At 41.3% G+C, this 21,765-nt stretch overlaps 1 protein-coding gene across 1 annotated transcript in view; it reads right to left on the bottom strand.

Annotated features, from left to right (window-relative positions):
• Window positions 1-21,765, bottom strand: part of PIP5K1B (phosphatidylinositol-4-phosphate 5-kinase type 1 beta) — a 133,119-nt gene that overhangs the window by 63,327 nt on the left and 48,027 nt on the right. The window contains exons 5-6 of the mRNA XM_065405907.1: window positions 20,072-20,371; window positions 1,986-2,197 (exon numbers count right to left, since the gene is read on the bottom strand). Of these exons, the coding sequence (XP_065261979.1) occupies window positions 1,986-2,197; window positions 20,072-20,371 (512 nt within the window). The remainder of the gene's footprint in view (window positions 1-1,985; window positions 2,198-20,071; window positions 20,372-21,765) is intronic.

The following is a 21,765-nucleotide window of genomic DNA, read 5'->3' as shown; positions in this document are numbered from 1 at the left end:
CACCCGCTGCGATCAGGTGTTCTGCGGCATGCAGGAGGCGCTGGGGGTGGGGGTGGAGGAGCAAGAATGGGGCGCGCTCGGGGGAGTGGGAGGAACTGGGCAGGAAGAGGCAGAGTGGGGTCTGGGGCAGAGTGGGGGTGAGAAGAGGCGGGGCGGGGTGGAGTGGAGATTTGGGGGAAGAGGAGGAGTGGGGGCTGGCCTGGGACTGAGCAGGGGTTGAGCACCCCCATGGAAAGGAAGAAGCCAGCGCCTATAGCCCTAACTACACAGACATAAGCCCTACGCCTCTCATTGAGGTGATTTTATTATATCAGCATAGCAGACAAGTTACATGAATGGATTGAGCATTTCAGTGTGTACACCACTGTTTTGTGGACAAAACTGTGTAGAGTAGACAAGGCCTTAGAAGCCTACATTCTATTGACTTTCAATGGGGCTTAGGTTTCTAAGTCTCCTGGGCACTTCTTAACATTTTACCCAACATCCCTACTCGTGTAAATAATGCCACAGGATTTTTGATGATCAAAAGTGGTCAGAACCTTAGCTTTAAGACTCATTGAAAGCAGAACACTTCCAATAACAAAGTCCCCACCACCATGCTGGAGCATTGGTTCAGTATAACTCAGGACATCTTGTATGCAAATGAGTGTAATATTGTACACACTGGGCACAATTCAGCTCTGTCTCAACTTATATTCTAGTACTTCAAACATTTAAAGCTGTATATAAATAATAATAATGCCCAGCTCTTATATAGCACTTTTTGTCAGCAGATCTCAATGTGCTTTACAAAGGAGGTCAGTATTATTATCCCCACTTTCATATGGGGAAATTGAGGCACTGGAAGGTAAAGTGACTTCTCCAAGGTCACCCAGCAGCCCAGTGGCAAAGCTGGGAACAGAACAGCATTATCCTCCCATTAATTCGTTGTAAGTTTAAACCCAGACTTCATTAGCTTTAATGGTATTTACCTGCATAACTCCCTGGTTAACCGACAGTAAACCCTTTTCAATGTGAAATTAAGTCTCTATTAATATCAAGGATTGATTACACAGAATAAGAATGCTGACTAACTCTCTTATTAGCACTCAACATGCATCAAGGATAGAATAATTTGAGGAGCCCTTGATTCTTGGAATAACAATAGTTGAAATGTTTCATCCCTTTCTGTAAATGTATCTGTCACAACCTTAAAATTCTCTGTATGTCACAGCCTGTTGTCAGACATTAAAGGGATAGAAGTATTGTCTTTTGGATGTGATATAACCATGGTGATCAGCACCTCTGCTTTATTAAAAATTCCATGGCACTATTTGTAAGTGTAGGAGTCTTAACATCAGTGTCCTGGCTGAATTCCAGCCTGGATAATTACAATCTGCCTATCTAAAATTCCTCTGCAATTTCAGTTAGATAGGAAGAGGAGAGTAGTATGTTCTAAACTGTAGTGTAGTGTTTCTGTAAGCTGTTAAAATATCCGTCTTGTTCCACCTCAGCGGTGGCTGCATTTCAACAGTTGGTGAAGCAATTCCTGTGTATGTAGTGAGTGCATTTCTTTGGGATGACAGGCACTACAGAAATATCAATATAATCAATATCAATAATAGCTTTTGCTCACAGCGCATGACACTGTTTACAGTTAAACAGAGATTATGTGTGGAGATCTTATAATGACTTTCATTATATATAAGTGAGTTACTACGTGCCGATAAATTGTTCTGAATTATAACTGCAATTGCCATCATGTATTTAGAGATGACGAATAAACTAATCAAAGTTTTAATTTTCTGGTCTCCAGTGAACCTTGGTATGTAAGTTTTGAACGCTTTTTAGAAAGTATTTAGCTTAATCCTTCAATCACTCCTATGTAGTGCCTTCCAGGATGGGAAGCTAGCCAGAGTTAGATTTAATACAATGTAGAACAGTTTGCAGAAATAAAATTTTAGAAATTCCCAGTCAATTTTTAACAACAGATTTTGGGGACTTACGTATTTGTAGCTTCTGTGATGACAGATTCCCCAGACTTTCCAGGACCCTGTATGGATTCCATAGCTGTAGAATAGAGAACTTTCTGTCCCCCATGACGTTTGGCATCAGATGCATTCTGGGAACTCTCCCCATCCTTCTCTTTTGTGATACTGTCCAATACATGGATCCCCAGCAGCAGACTATAATCCATGATTTTAAAGCTTTCCAGCACCTATGAATGAAGGAGGACTGCATGTACTGTAACACACACAAATGACTACACAATTTAATTTCTGCTGTGTAATTCAACCACTTGAGAAAATCCAAATAAAAGGAAAAAACCCATACAGGTATGTCAATATAATGGGTTTGACTAGGACAGTTTGCAAAAAGTTTAACAAAAGTAATATTTTTGTACTAGCCTCCCACCTTCTGTCTGAGATTCCCAAATCAACTTACAAATAAATGTTAATAAGCTAACCATCACAGCACCCTCATTAAAAGTGGGAAACCTAAAGTACATAGAAATGTAAGGCCTAATGTAAGACCATTTTCAGTTGGAGAGTTTGGCTCACCAGCAACTCCATTTCATTTATAGTGAGAAAGCAGTTAATTAGTTGTCTTCTACTCTGAAGCACTATATACATTATTTTTATCCTATGTGATGTACTTATGGATAATCTGCTATACATATACAAACCCAATGTTGAAAAAAATCCTTGAAGGGCAGACTTTCAAAAAGGAAAAGGGGCAGTCAAGTTGCCCCACTACCATGAAAAGTCAATCGGATTTGGCACCTAACTCCCATTTGTGCCTTTGACAATCTCTCCGTAACAGGCCAAACCTGGCCAATATAAACTTTATACTTGAACTATGACTTGATTTTTAACCAGTCTCCTCCCCTGGTCCTACCAATCACTTTGACAGGTTCCACTTCCCCATTCTTGCAAGTACGTATAAGATTCTAATCTCAGTTGCACCAGTATGAATCCAGAGGAACTCCATTAAAAGGAAAAACCTCTCTCTGAGTCAATTAACTGTGCATAGGATCGCCTTCAGTCCCCCTTTTTGCATTTTAATACTATATCAGAATCACCAGTAGACCGGTATGAAAGCCCTGTTTGGCACAGGGATAGCAACCTATTTAACTTCCTGTAATCTCAAAGAGAAATATGGAGCAACATGTGTCCTTTTCTTCATGCAGCTCAAGAATGATTTAACACAGATTTTAATACAAGATGCCTTACTGTTAATGTTGTAATTTTTGGCACTGAACTGCAAAATTTTATGTCATTTTACCAGGAACAAGAACAATTTGATTTTACAGAGACAACAAATGAAGCACAGTAACTCCAGGTGTGCCAATTCAGTCAGGCTTATCAGAGCCTGACTGAATTGGTGTTTTACACAAAACACTGACTTACACAAAACACTGAAACCCAGTGCAAATATTTGCATTTTTAAAATGAGATCTGAAAAGATTTCAACATAGCTGGGAGTTATGTAACAGGGAAGGGGAGATCCACCGCCTATGAATACATTTTATCTTACCAACCATTGACTGTAGACATGGATGTGGGGAGGCTGTTTTATTCAATATGCACATTTCATGCAAAAAGCACTCAACACTGTAATAACTAGAAGGCAGATATATACACACACACACACTTGATATTAGCATCCGTTCTATCCCCATTTTGCAACTCTCTTGCATCTCATGTTACTTTATTGAATTAAATCACTTTGTGGCGGTCTTCCATGAGAAACATCAAGGTCTCCTTCTACCACTATTGTTAATGTGGGAAGGCTTGCACAAAAAGTCTTACATTGTACCCTAACTTCAGAAAGGTCAGGTCTCACTCTGATCGCTGGGGTAACTCATGTAAAATGACTGAGCAAGTGGTGTGAATATAAAAAGTAACTGAGCAAAGTCGAACACACACATCTTGCAGAATTCTTCTATAAAAAAGAGGAACAGGTTGGCTTCAAACAAAGTGGAAGAAAAGTGCCTCCACACACTCAAATGCACGAGATGAAGCTATCAGCACCCCAGCACATCCTCTGATCCTGCCAATATAGGCTTTTGGGCAGCAATAAAATAAAAGAATCTAGAATATCACATGACAAGATCTGGAAAATATTTCATTACAACAGAATGTGGGACTGATGGGTCACTAAACACTTCCTGTTTTATGGCATTGGGAATCTTGAACTGCAAAAACAGCATAGTTAAGGAATACAAGATCCTGTATTATATGAATACATTAGAATACTAGAGTCAGAGGAACTCACACAAGTACAGTTTTCTTTGCCCCTGCCATAGTAAAAAAGTTTATTTTAAAAACATTTATTGAAGATTTATTTTCATAGGTTGCCTATTTTTATAAAAATAGATGGTACAAGACAACCTGTATGTGTTCCACTTAAAATGGAGAGAAAGCTGATGCCTAGCATATTGCAGCAAAATAAAAAATAAAAGGTAAATTAACATTTGCCCTTCTGAAAATACTACTCTGGTATTACAGCCAGTATGAGTGTCTATGTAAATCCTGATTTCATCAGCTAAATATGCTTGGAAAGATGGTGCCATTTTCACTTGTGCACTTCACTTAAAAAAAAAAAAATCAGCTCACATTCTTTGCTTTACTGAAATCTGTTCTTGCCCCATTCTCTAACCCCTTGGGATTAGATACTTCATGGTTCCGCTGAATTAAAATCAAGGGTAACGTCAAGTTAATATCTGATACAGTCTCTTGAAAGACTATGGTGTATATCCAGCTTGCCAGTGCAGAGGGATATATTGTTCAATAAAGAAGAACTTTTCTAACTCTGACTGAAGTGATCAACCCCCATCTCCTTTTGCCCCTGCTCCTTGTGCTAAGCATTGACCAAGGTTTCATTGCTGTCTGCGTTTTTGTTCCTGGATCACTAAAACTAACCATGTACTACTTCTTAGCTGCTCTAAATCTCTTGGAAACTGAAGTGAGCAAAGTGACATTTTTTCCTAGGCAGACCCTCAGCACATATTTCATTTTTACATGCAGCAACCTATGTGAACCCTACTGTAGCCGTTTGAATCCTATTCTTGCTCTCTGGACATTTAACTGCATAAACCAGCTGAACAGATCCTGAATAAACAGAAATAATACTCAAATATTTTCACGGTACATTAAAATAGAGACTGCCATATAAATTATCTAGGCTCCAACATATCTGTATGCCTGTTGGTATATGAAACGTGTACATTCTGATGACCTCTGTACCTATATATTTGCTAATCAAAGCAGGTAGCTAAGCCCTGATGCAAACTGATCTTAACCATGGTTCCATTTCCTTGTCGAAAGAAAAATGTTAATATGAAAAGACCATTAAACTAACCAGAATGGGCAGGAAATTAAAAACTTCAGGGCCAATAAGTCATTGTCACCAAATCCTGCAGTCCTTACCTCAAGCAGAACTCCCATTAACCTCACTGTGATTTTTGCCTGAATATGAATTGAGTAAGGACTCCTAGATTTGGCGCACTGTTAAGACTTGAAGGGGAGGGGAAAAAAACCAATAAACTAAACTCTGCTTCATTTAGAAAACATTTTTCATGCATTAATGTTAATGCAAATTAATAACTTTGGTTACACTCATAAAACTTACATGATCCAGTAAATCCTGGTATTTTTATACCTCTAATATCCCAAGAAGTGACAAAGGGCCCACTTCTACAACCTTTACTCATGTTGAATGAGGTCCTAATGTAAGGAGAGAGAAACCTCTCAAAGCAGAGATCATGATACTACCTCTACAAAAACAGTAAAGCATTGACAAAAGCCTCATGCTTGGTCACGAGGGATCTAGAGATGCAAATGATGTCCCCACTTCCCTAAGAGCACGTTCCCTCTAGGGTTATAAATGGAGAGAGAAATTCTGTCATTTTCAGTTTCAGTCTTTCTGGATTTAAGGGCTCAAATGTATAGCACCAACATAACAAAGCTTGCATTTTGCAAGAACTTCTGGATTTACTGACATTTAGACAAACAAGATTTGCCGAAGTGCTATATTATATTGTAGCAAATTAGTACGAGTTTCAGTGAACAGAAATTACAACATTCATCTAGTCTGCTCATTAGTAAACTGTGACATTCTCAGGGCACAATCCCAACTAATGAGTAGGTATGTCATCCCCTTCCCTCTAACCTGGGATGCCCTTTACAAGGCTTTGCTGCTGTAGCCTCCAGTCTGGAGTGCTCGCAAACAGCCTCCAACATGCGTGCGTGCATGTGTGTGCGTGTGTTGCAGCCAGCCACACCTGGGCCCTTACCAACCTTGGTTATATTGCAGGTGTCCCCAACACATCCCCAGTCCTAGATTTCCCTCAGAAATGCATGTCCTGTATTGCTCAGCCCTCTCCTGGACAATTACAAGCCTATATAAAAAGTCTGTCATTTCATTAATAAAAATGACATCCACACATCTTGTTACCCCAAATGGTGTTTCCCAGACATTATGATTTAAACACATTGGATCAGATAAGACAATAAAACAAGTTTATTTACTATATAGAGATAGATTTGAAGTGAGTACAAATAATGAGGCATAAAAGTCAGAAACAGGTACAAAAAAAGTTAATACACTACAGGTGCCTAACAAACTATATCAGATCCAAGCAAAGTTTTTCTCACCACATGCTCTCAGCAGTCTTACTGACCAAACTTCGTAGGCCAGGACTTCTACCCCAATTCAATGGCTGCTTCCTTTGTTCCTTCTGGTGCAGTAAATTGATGGAGAGAGGGAGGGTGTCTGATACTTTTTATAGCCCTGTCCCTCCTTTGGGGAGCATTTCTAGCTGGGAGCAAGGCAACAGGCAGTCTGTATGGAAGGGAACTCCATGCTATTTCTTTGCCAAGATGCAGATATTTTTGCCCTGTCCCTTTTCCCGTCAAAAATGGCCATTGAGAAGATAATGGCCCATCAGCCTCCTTTACACCTGGCTGAGGCGTCAGCTTGCCCTTGTCTCTGAAGAACTGGTTTGGCATGCTTTTAGTCATGAGTTCAGCGTGTGTTTATAACTTCACATAGAACACTGCTACGTGCATTTTGCCATAATACCTCACAAGGCATATTTTGTACAAAGATGATTACAATAGTGCGTAGGGTGTGGACATAGGGTGCACAGGCCTCTGTCACATAAACTTCCCCCGCTGGGGTTAATACATAAAGGGCTGGCTTCCATCATAATAGTATCATCTGGTAATGATGCTAATGGTTATGGGTCTGGCTAGAGATGTTGTGAGAACTTCTAGGTCATGGGCCCCAATTGCCCCTTCTATTCTTAACTTGTACTGTACAAAGATTTAACAGGACTGTCAAAAATAGCGTCCAAGCTGAATTTATTATGTGCTAAGAGGCAATACACTGTCAAAAAGAGTATGCCATAAGGAAATTATGAAAAATTCTTCTCCCCCCTCCCACACACATTGCCATTTGAACGATTAGGTTCTCCCTCTGCTGAGTCTTTGAGTTAGTCAGGGGCCCTGGGAATAACCCTAGCGAGAGCCAACCACTTAAGCTACCACCGTTGCACTAAGCCCATGATAAACCAGCTAGCTCTGCCTCTGAACATCATTGTGTTCCTGATGCAGCATGTGCTGTACAGAGACTAATGATGGGTCTGCAAGTATAATATGTGGTCACGGGCTATCACAGCACATACAAAACGATTACAGTGTAGTAAGACATACTCCTAATAGAGCTGCTAAACAAGTTGTTCACAAGAACTAATACCATGAGCACATGGAATACACAATCAGCCTTTTCAGATTTTGCTAATAGATCTTTTCTAGATGTATTTTCTTGACCCTGAATTTAGCAATACCACTAAAGACCATCTGAAATCCAAAAATGTACATCTAGAGACTTGAACGCTGATTTCAATAGACTTTGGATAGTGACAGTAATATAATTGCTAATACTACTGATAAAAAAAAATACTTGACCAGATTTATCATCTCTGAATACATTACACTAGGCGAAATGGAGGGTTATTTTGGATTTCAGCTGATGTGAATGAAATCAGAATCTGGCCCACAAACAATAGCTGACTGCCATGGAAACATCCCACATGTGCTACAATACATGTTAGGCAAAGAAGAATGAGATACAAAAAACTATGGGCTTTACATAAGCCCACAAAATAAAGCAAAATTTGGCCATACAGACATCTATCCCTGGTACTCCATAAGACCGCAATGGGTACTCAGATGCCGTATGAGCTGTAGCATTTGGGCACAACAGATTGAATTAAGGCTGGAAGAAAATAATGCCTAGATCTGAAGTTCTTCTGAGAAAGGAGCTTTTTGTCCTTAACTCTGAATTTCCTTAATTTAGTAGGTTTAAGTCAGGCCATTAACGTAGCTCTTTTAAAATTTAATTTCCTCAGTCAAGTTCACAATGTTCTTTGCTAATGCAATAAAAGAAAAATACAGACTGTGACAAGCAATACAACTCTTACTGGTAAAAAAAAAACAGTATGAAATATCTGCCCTGTTCTTGAAAATTCATGATCACAACTAGATTAACTATTGTTGCTTCTGTAATAGCTATTTTGAATTTCTAGTATCAGTGAGTTAACTACTCTAATACTATGAATTATGAAATTTATGAACAGAGACTACACAACTGTTTGAAGTGTTTAAAGACTGCACTTTATTTATATATAATTTTGTAAGTATAGAGAATGTTTCCTAACAAACAAACTTGTCTCTTCTTTGTTTTGTCTTCCTGATTCACTGGCTCCAGAGACCGAATGATTTCTTTATACTAAATGTTGCAAGTGTATTCAGAAAAGGAAGAAAAATGAAGTCAATTATATGTTAAAAATTCTTTGGGACAAATTTAGCCTTGGAATACGTGGGCCCAACTTCCATTGAGTTGGACAGCACAGATACCTAGTTACTCAAAATCTAAATTTGGCTCTAATTTTGTTTGCATTCCAATTAAAAATAGCAGACAGACACTTAGGCTGGTCAGATAGCATATATCAAGATGAATTTCCAACTAGAAAAACAGGAAAATGACACAAATTTCCCACTCCCTCCCACTATTTTCTGTCCAGCTCTATTTAGCATTGAAATATTGATTTTCCTTCTTCAGGATACTTTAAAACCAGTAACTCAATCCTCATAACACTCCTGTGAGGCATCTAAGTATTATCCTAATTTTAAATTGGGAAAACTGAGGCAGAAAGGTTAAATAACTTGCCATAATATAAGAGTAAGAGCAGTCTTTAGAACTCAGAAATTTTTAGCTCCCTCACTTGTAGTCACATCATCTCTCTTACTCAGCAAATTGGGGGTTGAGGCTATTTGACTCAGAATTTTCCCAAGAACGCTACATAAAATGTCCCCCTTTTCTCTTTTTTCTGGAAAAGCTAGCACTTGTGAGAAAATAATTTAAAAAACTGTAATGCATCTTCTAGTATATTTATCCCTTTCTAGGTCATTAGCATTTTGATTGACAACTTTTCCTCATTTGTAAAACTGCTCCTGTTGAAACAGTACATCTAATTGCTTAGCATTAGATAATGGATGTCTTGTTTCAACACTGCCCAACAGACTATTCATGCATAATGACATAATTCTCCCAAATGTGTAAAGATACATGCCATGGCTAAAACTAAGCTACTGCATACCCAACAGATACACCACATCAGGGTAAACACCTGGAAATACAAGCCATCTAAAACTTTGATTTCAGCACTGCAGGTAAGTGTGCTTGCCTTGTTTTTCCTTGAGGCAAAAATTTCATCAGAAAGTTCCACAATAAGACCTTTTTGTCCAAACCAAAAGTCACCAGATGGTTATCCTCAAAAACTCCTTCACATGTCCCTTTTCTACAATGCATGTAAACCTGATTATCAGAATTTTTCAGGCGATATTTAAAATGCTTAGTAGAAACAAATTTTGTTTGTATACAAGGTGGGGTACACACAAATTCTGGATAAACTTGGTTCAGACAACAAGGTTTTTTGTAATCCCACAACAATTTAGTAAATCTTTCAGTTACATGATTACAAGTTTTTATACAGAAGCACATTGACAATTACTGGAATCTTTAGCTCACTTTCGACCCAAGTAGGATGGGGAAAAAAACCCAAAACATAAAATTAGGACATTGTGTGGTTTTACAATCCCCTGTGGGGAATTTTGGTCTATAAACTGACACACTAAATAGATGCTGCTCATCTGGATAAGTTTTGCCCTCTGTGAGGGTACATCTATACTTACCTCCGGGTTCGGCGGTAAGCAATCGATCTTCTGGGATCGATTTATCGCGTCTTGTCTAGACACGATAAATCGATCCCGGAAGTGCTCGCCGTCGACACTGGTACTCCTGCTCCGCGAGAGGAGTACGTGGAGTAGACGGGGGAGCCTGCCTGCCGCGTGTGGACCCGCGGTAAGTACCTTGTAGTTCGAACTAAGATACTTCGACTTCAGCTACGTTATTCACGTAGCTGAAGTTGCGTATCTTAGTTCGAACTGGGGGGTTACTGTGGACCAGCCCTGAGAGAGTTATAAACTGAACAGTCAGAGATACAAGGAGACAGCTTAGAGGTCTAAAGCAGCGGTTCTCAAACTGTGGGTCGCGACCCCGTTTTAATGGGGTCGCCAGGGCTGGCATTAAACTTGCTGCGGCACGGGGCCGAAGCCAGAGCCCCACTGCCTGGGGCCAAAGCCCTGAGTGGCAGGGCTCACGTTACGAGCCCCCCCACCTGGGACTGAAGCCCTGGGGCTTTGGCTCCCCTGTCCGGGATGGTGGGGCTCAGGCAGGGCTCGGGCTTTAGCATTGGCTTTGGTCCCCTCTTGTGGGGTCGTGTAGTAATTTTTGTCGTCTGGGGGGGGGGGGGGGGGGAGGGTCGCTGTGCAATGAAGTTTGAGAACCCCGGTTTAGAGCATGGTGGATGGAAGGGGGCTGGCTGGGGAACAAGACTATGGCTGTGGTGGGTGTCGGAAGTGAGGATGGTTAAGGAATATTGTGGTCAGGTAAAAACTAGTCAGCGGAGGTTTAGGTGGGTGGCAAGTGGATGTCAGGTGTCAAGGAAAGGGCAATAGGAAAGATGGCTGGAAGGGGTGCAGGTCCCATCCTCTCAACAGACTACCAAAACCCATTGTCCATTTCCTGCCAGCCTTCTTCCACCGGACAGGTGCTCTGTTTTTCTGATCTGGTCTTGCTTGATTCAGCAGTGAGTGGAAAAAGTGACCAGGTTTACTGTTTTACTCATCTTCAATCAGAAATTTCCAAAGCTGCTTACAGATGACTCTGACATACAAGAGCATGCTTTGTGCGCATGACACAGGATGTAAAAATTTCCAGGAAAATCAAGGTCTTGTCATTGACTCTATTCCCTTAGAATACAAGTTTCTCTGTTACCCACCAAAGCATGTTAGTTTAACTGGATTAGAAACAACAATTTGGAAAGGCCAAAGGGTCTGCACTACTTCGTAATAAACATTTATATCACCAAGATATTATTAGATTACATATCAGCTTTCTTTGATGAATTGCTTCACCTGCCTTGTACTCTGTGGGACTGAAAGGAGACAGAAAGGATGGTGTTGTAGTTAAGACACTGAACTGGGACTCCCAAGATAGGATTTAATTCCCAGCTCTACCATATTCTTCCCATGTGACCTTCAGCAAGTCATCTACTCTATCTGTGCCACAGACATCCACTGTAAAACGGAGATGATAATCCTTCCTTTCTCCCATCCTTTATCTGTGTTGTGTATTGGGATTGTAAACTCTTTGGGGCAGGGAGTATTCCAGGTGTACATCTTTTACAGTGTATCAGTATAGTGCCTAGCACAATGATATTCTGATCTCAGTTGGAGCATCTTGGCACTACTAACAATGAAATGTTGCCTAACTTTACTTGGCTTCTGTGCCATCTGAGAACTAGTTCAGGGGGAAAAAAACCACTACCATACCTCTACCGATTTCCCAAAGGAATCTGACTGCTTTAAATTGAATTATTGCTAATATACATACAGGGCCAGAATCATTCCTCAGATATGCACCTACACTCCCCCGACCCACCCAATTTCATCAATCGTTTAAATATTTGTCATTTCATTAAAAATAATCTGATTTTTAGTTCAATCTTCTCCATCTTTAGCACAAAATTCTCTAAAGACTGCACAATTCAACTCTCTCCAATGTCTTTGTTATATCATTGCAATGTCTTTCATATCTTAGTGTGTAACATACACGACAAAGCTTCCATATTTTTGGACAGTTCACATTTAAAACAGTTTCTATTAATATTTATGAAAATGTAATTATGTCTATTGGAAATTGAGAATCTGCACTATGCTTTAATAATTTATTACTTGAAGCAAAGAACAACAGTGTAATGAATAGCATGATGATTAAGAATAAAACCAAGAAATTTAGGTCACACAGTTATTAAACTGACTCTGATCCATTTTCTATTTAACAATAAGAAATAAAGCAATGTTGATTTACTGACCATCATGAAGTAAAGCAGGTCTCAAAGGAAAACTACAGGAGAATACTAAAGTATAGGAAAATACTAATGGCCCAATAAGAACAAATTGATTCAGTCTGGTAGAATGCTTTATATTGGTACTGTATACTTGACAGTAAGCTTGAAAATACGCATTTCCAATGTGTAATATTCATTATATTCTTTATCTATATAATTAACACTGACATTTAAAAAACAAGTTTAGCTTTCAATTGTGGACTGTTGTATAATCTGAAGAAAACAGTATTTTACACTGAACCAGTATCTATTATTCTCCTTCTCAGAGTCCAGCATGGTTTGTATAATATATTAAATGGCAAAAAGCTATGTTAAAGGAATACTGAGACTGTAATTTTAAACAAGATCATACAAAGGCAAGAAACACAAAAGTTAAAGATATTTGTCAACTTGAAATCTAGTCATTGAAATAAAAAATTGTTAAAAGCAGTTTGTTAATAAACTTGCCCCCAAATCCTCCTTACTAGTTTTTGTGACTTTACAATCACATTTTCCCCCCGCTTTCTAAGAAAATGTTCTTCTCTCCCGCTGTTGCTGTATAAAACACCCACACAAACCAACAAGAGAAAAACAGAGTATGGATCTATTCCTGAAACCTGATCTGTGTTGGTGGCCCCCTTGGGATCAGGGTCTAACAGACTGCACAGAAGTCCTGTGAAACACACAAATAAAATTAACTGAAAATAAGATGGAGATATTTCCCCCCCCCCCAAACACACACACTTAATTTCTTTCAGTTACAGTAAAATTAGCGTATTACTTGTTAAAATTGTAGGTAAAAAAATTATCAGGACAAATGTTCTATTTTTAAGTTCATGATATCTCTAGAGTACCAATAACAATTTGTCCACTGGGTATTTTATGGTTTATCTGGTCACAAATTTTCATTTGATTTTTTTTTTAAAGTGAAAAATGGCCTTTTAATAAAAATTCTTCGTTTCCCCAAAACGCAATTCCCCTTCCCCCCCAAAACTGGGGGGGGGGGAGAGAATCACTCCCCTCCTCCCGGTTTTCCCTCCTTTCTTTCCTATCCTCTCTCCCTTTTTCAGTGGCAAAGTGGGAAAAGGGGGAAAAAAGGGGGAAGGAAGAGGGGAAAAAAACTTTAGGATTTTGATGAAAAATGGACAGATGAGAAAACTTTTCAAAATTTGTGAGAAACATATTTATGGTTTTTCTACTAGCCATACTAAAAATATAAATATGTTTAACTAGAAAAACAGCAACAGGAAATGCTACATATACACAATGCAGCCAAGTTAACATAGCCATTGAAACAATAATGGGATGTCTAGTTTAACATTACACTTCTACCTGAAATTTGTTTATCTACTGTTCCAGACGACAGCTAAGACTAAAAGAGCTGAAAGAGGATAATAAAAACCATAGGCGTAGATCTTGAAATTTTTTTTTTTTAACTTATTTTTTAAAATTATATAGATTTCAAGTGGGTGTTTAACTTCTGTATTTCCTAATTTGTTGTTGAGCCTTAAATGTGCATTAAAGTTGATGGAATAGTGTTTGCCATAATTTAAGGGAAAGATACATAGACTGTACATTAGGATACCACAAAGGAAGCACATTAGTCTCTGCTAAAATTCCTAGCAGATGCCTAAGGCACATGCTTCAGAGTTCTTAACTATTATATATTTTTTAAATGAACCTTTTCCCCAAACTACATAAGGGAGAATATCCTCCTTGTGGGTGGGCCCATGAGGCCACGTAGAGCCCCATTACAGTCAAATGGACTCCATATGGGCAGAAGGGTCCATCCACACACAGATAGTTGCAGGATTTGGGCCTTAATCTTTAAAGTCTTGGCCCTGCTGCTAAATAGACCAGACAGAGAATAACATCTGAAATCTGGCATACCTCGTTAGCTTTTACTTGCCAAAGTTTTAACTCTGGGGTTTCTGTGAGGTTTCAGAATTTCTGTCAAGTATAATATTTGTTTTAGGGCACTGGCTGATCTCTCCTGAAACACAACTTTCAACATTCCCCCCCACGCCCTTTTTAAAAAAAATAACTCTTTGTTTGGGAATAAGCTCGTGAATTGTGCCTGGAATGGAATCAGTGTCTACCCAATTTGAGAGCGCGCCCTGCTGGGTACGTACATTGCTTCAGGGTTTACACTGCTGAGGACTCTCAGCACTCCTTTTTCCTCCTGAATGTTTACACTCGAATGAAAAAGTGGCGGCTCAGGAACCATTTATAAATGTGGGCAATTGACATTAGTTTAGTAATGACTTGAAAAAAAAACCCATTACCCAGTACAATAATTGGCAGAAGGACAAAAGAAAATGCCGGCATACATCCATGTTCTTGTGGGGAGCTGTTTCAGTATTGCCAACTCTTGCAATTTTATTGGGAATCATGAGAATCTCAGCTTTCATTTAAAAATAAAATCAAAAGTTTCTAGACTTCGTGACTGCAAAGAAAGTTTGAAAATGTGAGCCGCCTCCCACACCTCTGCCTACGAGCAGCTGGGACAGGTGGCCGCTTGTGGAGAGCAGCCCAAGGTGAGCAGCCCGTGGATCTGGCACCCCCCCGCGCCCCAACCCGCTGCCCCGAGCCTCTTCCCGCACCCAAACTCCCTCCCAGAACCCGTGCTCCACACCTCAACCCCCTCCCTCTTAGTTAACTGGCATTTTTCCACTTACCGGCACCCCCTATTCCCCCCACATGCCAGATAAAACAGCTTTTACTATAAAAAGAATATAGAAATTATTATTTTGTAAAACCCTCATTGTTATTAAACTAATCTCATGATTTTTGAACACTTGTGGTTGGCAATACTATTATTTCCTAAAAATCACTGCTATAAAGTGCAGAGTTTTTCCTTTCTCAAAATAAAACTGTCTCAGTTCCCATTCAAGAACAAACATATAAGTAGTTGAGTAAATGGTTACTAGACAGCAGTATGCATCCTATCAGGTAACAACAGGGTACTTCAGGGTCTTGTGATTAGTATTCTAGTCCCCCTCACCAACCTATTTAGGTCCTTCATCAGGATCCCATTTGAATCATAGACTATCAGGGTTGGAAGGGACCTCAGGAGGTCATCTAGTCCAACCCCCTGCTCAAAGCAGGACCAATCCCCAGACAGATTTTTGCCCCAGATCCCTAAATGGCCCCCTTAAGGATTGAACTCTCAACCCTTGGCTTAGCAGGCCAATCCTCAAACCACTGAGCTATCCCTCCTCCCCCGCATTGAAGTTAATGGGAATTTTGATGAAATCCTGGTTTCACCTGCAAATTTCAGATTCAAATTTAAAGTACCGATCGCCTGAAATAGCTGAGTTTCACTTCATTCCATGCAAACACAAAGTGATCCATTAATTGTAGAAAATAAACTGATGCAGATAGCTGCTCTTCCTCTCCCTTTTCCCCCACCCCTCTCCCAGTGACATACATCAGGCAAGAATTTGGATCTAGATACAACTTAATTTTAATACACCTTGACAAAGCTTAAAGTCTGATGTTCCATCATTTGCTACTGTAAATCTTGCATTGTATATTCCCTCACCTTTGTATATAATATGCTGTACACATTATTTAATGGAAAACAGGTATTGTAATAAGCAATCGCAATAAACGAGCGCAGTGTTTTCTGAAGCAAGGGGTGTGTCTACCTGAGGGGGAGCATCACAAAACAAACAAATAGAAAATCCTAGCTGGGGTGAGATGGTGAAAGTGGGAGCACACATACCTCTCAGTAGTTTTCTAGAGTCTCTCATTTGGTTTTTAAAAATGTAACTCCCTACCTCCTATGACTGCAAAAGTAAACCTTGAAAATGTGAGTCACGTGCAACTGACACATGAATGTCTGCCTGAGTTTGCAGAGAGCCTGAAACAATCATTCTGAAGTGTGAGTAGCCCCAACTCCTCAATGAGTTCTAACCCAGATGTCAATGATAATACAATGCAAACGATGTTAACTATTTCACTGTTAATCAAACCATGCAGAAAGGGAGATGAAGTATCGTTCTGAAAGTTTATGTAATCTATTCTAAGTGATTGTTCATACTGGGTAGGCCTCTAACACCACATGGGCAGGACTGAAGTTGTAGCAGTTGGTTTTAGGGTGACCAGATGTCCCAATTTTATAGGGACAGTCCCAATATTGGGGCTTTTTTTTTTTTTTTTTTAATATGGGCTCCTATTACCCCCCACCCCGGTCCCGATTTTTCACACTTGCTATCTGGTCACCCTAGCTGGTTTCATTTTTCTGAAGGGCAGGTTCATCTTTCAAAAGTTTGAGAACCACTGAACTAGTGTAAGACAGCATCACAATCTGCATTTTGGTCCTCATTTTTGTCAACCTTCATATGTATGAATAAATGTTATTTTTGGTTTGGGGTAGAGGGGTAAAAATCAACAGACATTGTGGACTCATAAGAAGATGTACATACAAAATATAAAATCTATAATCTTAGGGCTTATCTTCACTACTGTGCTAAATCAGTGCCACTCTATTGATGTAGTGGCCTCAATGTAGCGCGTCTGGTGAAGGCGCATTATGTCGATGGGAGAGTGCTCTCCTGCCGACAAAGCGGTGTCTACACTGCGCTAAGTTGATGCAAGTTACGTCGCTCAGGGCCAGTGTTCCCTCTAATTTTTCCCATCCATGTGTGGAATGAATTTTGTTATGTGCACCAACATGTAGGTGATGTGTGACACATCATCTCCATAATGGTGCACATAAAATTTATGTGGCGGGGGTGGGGCCGAGAGATTCGGAGTATGGGAGGGGGCTCAGGGCTGGGGCAGAGCGTTAGGGTACGGGGAGGTGAGGGCTCCAGCTGGGGGTGTGGGCTCTGGGGTGGGGCTAGGGATGAGGGGCTCAGGGCTGGGGCAAAGGGTTGGGGTGTGCAGGCTCTGGGGTGGGGCTGAGGGGTTTGGGGTACAGGCTGCCCTGCGGGGGGTGGGGAGAGAGAGAGAGAGAAAGAGAGAGAACACGAACAAACTCCACCCAGCTCTCTCCCCCCCTCCCCCCCGCAGCAGCACCTGGGCTGGGGTGGAAGGTTCCTCTCCTCGCCATGGCAGCTCCGGGGCTGGGTTAGGGCTGTGGGAGGGGCATCTCCCCCTGCCACGGCAGGTCTGTGCCGGGGCTGGATTGGGGCTAGGGAGGGGGCGAGGGGCGCATCTCCCCCGGCCGCGGCAGGTCCGTCCATGCCGGGGCCGGATTGGGGCCGGGAAGGGGCGCGTCTTCCCCGGCCGCAGCAGGTCCGTCCATGCCGGGGCTGGATTGGGGCTGGGGAGGGGCATCTCCCCCGGCCGCGGCAGGTCCATGGCTGGGCTAGGTCGGGGCTTGGGGAGAGGAATCTCCCCCGCCGCAGCCAGAGTGCCTGCGCGGCGCTTGATAGGCTGCTGTGCGGCTGCGCAGCTTAAAGGGAACTTAGCTCAGGGCATGGTTTTTTCACACCCCTGAGCAACGTAACTTACGTTGACTTAAGTGGTGGTGTAGACAAGCCCTTAGTATTCAAAGACCTGCTTCTCTGCCCTTTGTGACAACAATAAATCCTAACTCTGCCTTTGAAAACCTCAGGCTATTTTTTTTTTTTTTTTTAACAGTTAAATTAAGGTGACACTGTGAAAACTGATGTTTAGCCCTTACCTCAACATAGACTACATGCGGAGAATACATCATGATTTGAAATACAGTTCCAATAAGAAACCCCTTCACATATTATAATCAAATTACTGATTCTTGTTTTTAATCTAATTTTCAGTCTACTTCTGTCTCTTTTAAACAACCTGTTTACCATTTTCTGTACACCAGATTTTTCTTCTCAAAGCTTTGATTGTGTAATTAACCTTTCTGACAATTGGGGGCAGAAAAGAGCATCTGGATTTCCAGATGTGACACGCTGGTGCACTCTGCATTATCGCTAATGGCAGAAACTCAGGACATGCTCACTGCAGAACACTAAAGGAACAGTGCCCTTTGTTAGAAAAGTGTCTGACAGTGAGCATTCAGCTGACTGTTAGATCACCCTGTTTTACTTACAAAGCACAAGCCATTTCAGACACTCATTTATTAAACAAAAGGTAACATTCATGTTCAACAACAAGACTTGACGTACAGCAGCACAGGTGGCAGCAAACAACTAAGTGCTGTGAGGGATGCCCTTTCTAGGCTATGAGCTCATCCCATCCATGCTGCTGTTTTCTCATCGAACTGTTAGGACTCCTACAGAATCCAGTTTTCTTCTTCAGTGGACCTCTCAGAGCCCTGGGAATCTCCCCCATTTCCTCCTTTGTGCTCGCTCTCCCTTTCACAGCAAGGCCAGAGATCTCTCCACTGTCACCAATGCCATCCTCCCAGTTGGATAGAGGGGCTTCCTAAGAGCAAGGGCAGACATTCTCACCCTCCCCTTGAAAAGACTTGCAATATGTTCTACTCCCTACCCTTCCAGCCTTGGACCAGAAGAGACCTCCTGGCTCATCAAGTCCAGTCCTGCTCAAACAGGCACTCTGTCATATAATCCTTACGGGATTATGCTCTAGAACAGGGGTCGGCAACCTTTGAGAAGTGGCGTGCCAAGTCTTCAGTAATTTAAGGTTTTGCGTGCCAGTAATAAATTTTACAGAACCCCAGACTGGCAGCGGGCTGAGCGGGGCCAGCAGCAGGGACCCCGGCTGGCAGGGGCCGGCGGACGGAACCCCAGACACGCAGCGGGCTGAGCGGCTCATCCCGCTGCCGGTCTGGGGTTCCGTCTGCCACCCGCGCTGCCGGCCTGGGGTTCTGTCCGCCGGCCCGGGGTTCCGTCTATCCAGGCTGGCAGCGGGATGAGCGGGGCTGGCGGCTGGGACCCCGGACCGTCAGCGCAGGCGGCAGACAGAATCCCAGACTTGCAGCGGGCTGAACGGGGCCAAGACCCCGGCTGGCAAGGGGCCGGCAGCCGGAACCCCAGACTGTCTGGCCCCACTCAGCCCGCTGCCGGCCTAGGATTCTGTTCACCCAGGCAGGCAGCGGGCTGCGCGGGGCCGGTGGCCGGGACCCCGGCTGGCAGAAGCGTGCCAGTAAAAATCGGCTCGCATGCCGCAGGTTGCCGACCCCTGCTCTAGAACTAAATCAGAATCTGCTGCAACTGGGGTTTCATTCACTTTGTCAACTTTTGTTTGCTAATGCACAGATTCATTTAACAAAGCAACGTACAGCACGGACAAGCCTGCAGATACTTTTGCACATTTGAGAACAGTACAACAATTATACTTGCTATACCTCAGAGAACAATTTAAAAAAATCCCAAAGTACAAAACCTCTGAGTTCTAATCCTTTTTTATTATGGTCTTCTAATCGGTATTCACCACAGAAAGCAGTTTACTGTTACATAGCACCCATGTCAAATCTCAGCAGCTGGAGATAGAACACTTATGCCATTTTAAAAAAATAACTGCAGTTGGAATCTGTTTATAATTAAATTGCATCAGAAAGCTTCACTAGTTTGAATGATTTACAGAGCCAGATTCTGTTCTCAGTGTTCTCTGGTATATATCTGGATTAAACAAATCTGAATGTCACTTTAAATATGAACAATTTTTACTTACTCGGCAATCCCTCTGTAGTGTTTTCATCAGTGCGCTGTACGTTTCTGAGTCAAAATACAGTCCTTCATGCATCTCTTGCAAAAAATCCAAGTCTTTAAATGTGGGGTTGGACTTCTCCCTTTCTTTTCTTGATGCTCTCCGTTTATAAGTAGAGCCTTTCAAGTCATATGTGAAATGCATTTTCATTGCCCGAGGCAAAACATTGTTCATCACAACGATTCTGATGTTAATGCCCCCCGACTGAACACAGTATAGTCCATAAAATTTTGGTAAGAGTGTCCTTGGATTCTGGTTCAAATTCTAAAAAAAAACCAAAAAGGTAGAATAGATTTTTTATAAACATTCACATTTTAGAGGGGTTTTCACATTTAAGCATATTAACATTGAAAAAGGGGTGTGTGTTATTTTATATTCTAAACAATTTCTTCGACCAGTCACTCATTCTCTCCATCCCACTGGGCCCAAACTTGACAAAGCTAGCACAACCCAGGAGATAAGAGACTTTTTAAATGAAACTGAGGGATCTGCGTGACAGAAGTGTCAGGGCCAAAATCAAAGAAAGGCCCAGGACATCCCAAAAGCCAGGCCATGTTTCCCTACACCTGTGCACTGAGGAGGCAAGAGCAGTGATGTAGAGGGAAGAGACTTGGCCTGCTGATTCCATTTTATGTCACTTTTGGCCACGTAGTTCACTCTGTACATTTTAAGCTTCTGACATGACCACATTTCCTCTTCTGTACTGCCTTGAAGAGAAACACGGAGTCTTTCATCACTGCACACCATAGGGTTTCTTTGTCCTCTTGCACGGGATCTATTTAAATTAGGTCAATAGCATAGCAGAAACTCAGCATTTTTGCTGTATTTGGCCTTAATGTGCCCTCATGAGAAGGCTCTTGATTAAGTCTAGAGATGTACTGAAGACTTTTAACAGAACGACCCTCTCACCCAAAGATTTTTTTAAGGAGTTTGGATCCCATTTTATTCAAGTCACCTCTGGTTTAGGTTTGTGAAACAAAAGCCCGACTCAGTGAGGTTTTGCAAAACCGGAGTTACTGCCAATTTTGGTCATGTTTATTATAGCCCAGATTATTGTCTACTTCAGAATGCAAAAAAGTAATGATCCTTTTATGACATCACAGTCTGCCAAAATGGAAACTGTATCGTATCCCAAATTCAACAGCAGGCCAAGTATCTAGCAGGAGAGGATAAGAGATGGGAAGGCAAGAACTGCATTTTAGATACTCACATCTTCAATCACTATCAACATGAAAAACAGGTGAAGAAGAAATTATTTCTATTTAAAGTCTGTTATGGTTAAAAGTCCCCCTTTACAACTAAAGTAAGAAAGTTCCTCCTCAAGGAGCCTCGATACAGGAATTGCATGAATTAAACCTTTTTATTTTGGTAAATGCTTGTGTGTATAATGTTAACTTTGTGATTGGTTAGTTCACAAAAACAAAGCAGAAAAGCCTCTATAATGTGTACTTGTATGATGGCCAACTCAGACATAAATCAAACAGATTATAATGATTAACAATGAAGACTACCAGTTATGATATATTTTCTGAATCTTTGAATGAGTGAAGTCTCTTTACACAAACATTCAAACTCACAGTTACTTTATATTAGCTTAATACCACCACCATCAGATAATTACTGTAAATTTCAAAGAAATGGGGTGGAAAGTGTCCAAG

Source organism: Emys orbicularis, chromosome 6 (genome assembly GCF_028017835.1).
Source record: "Emys orbicularis isolate rEmyOrb1 chromosome 6, rEmyOrb1.hap1, whole genome shotgun sequence".
Taxonomy (NCBI): domain Eukaryota; kingdom Metazoa; phylum Chordata; order Testudines; family Emydidae; genus Emys; species Emys orbicularis.
The sequence above is the reverse complement of the archived record's forward strand: the minus strand, read 5'-3'. Positions and strand labels throughout refer to the sequence as shown.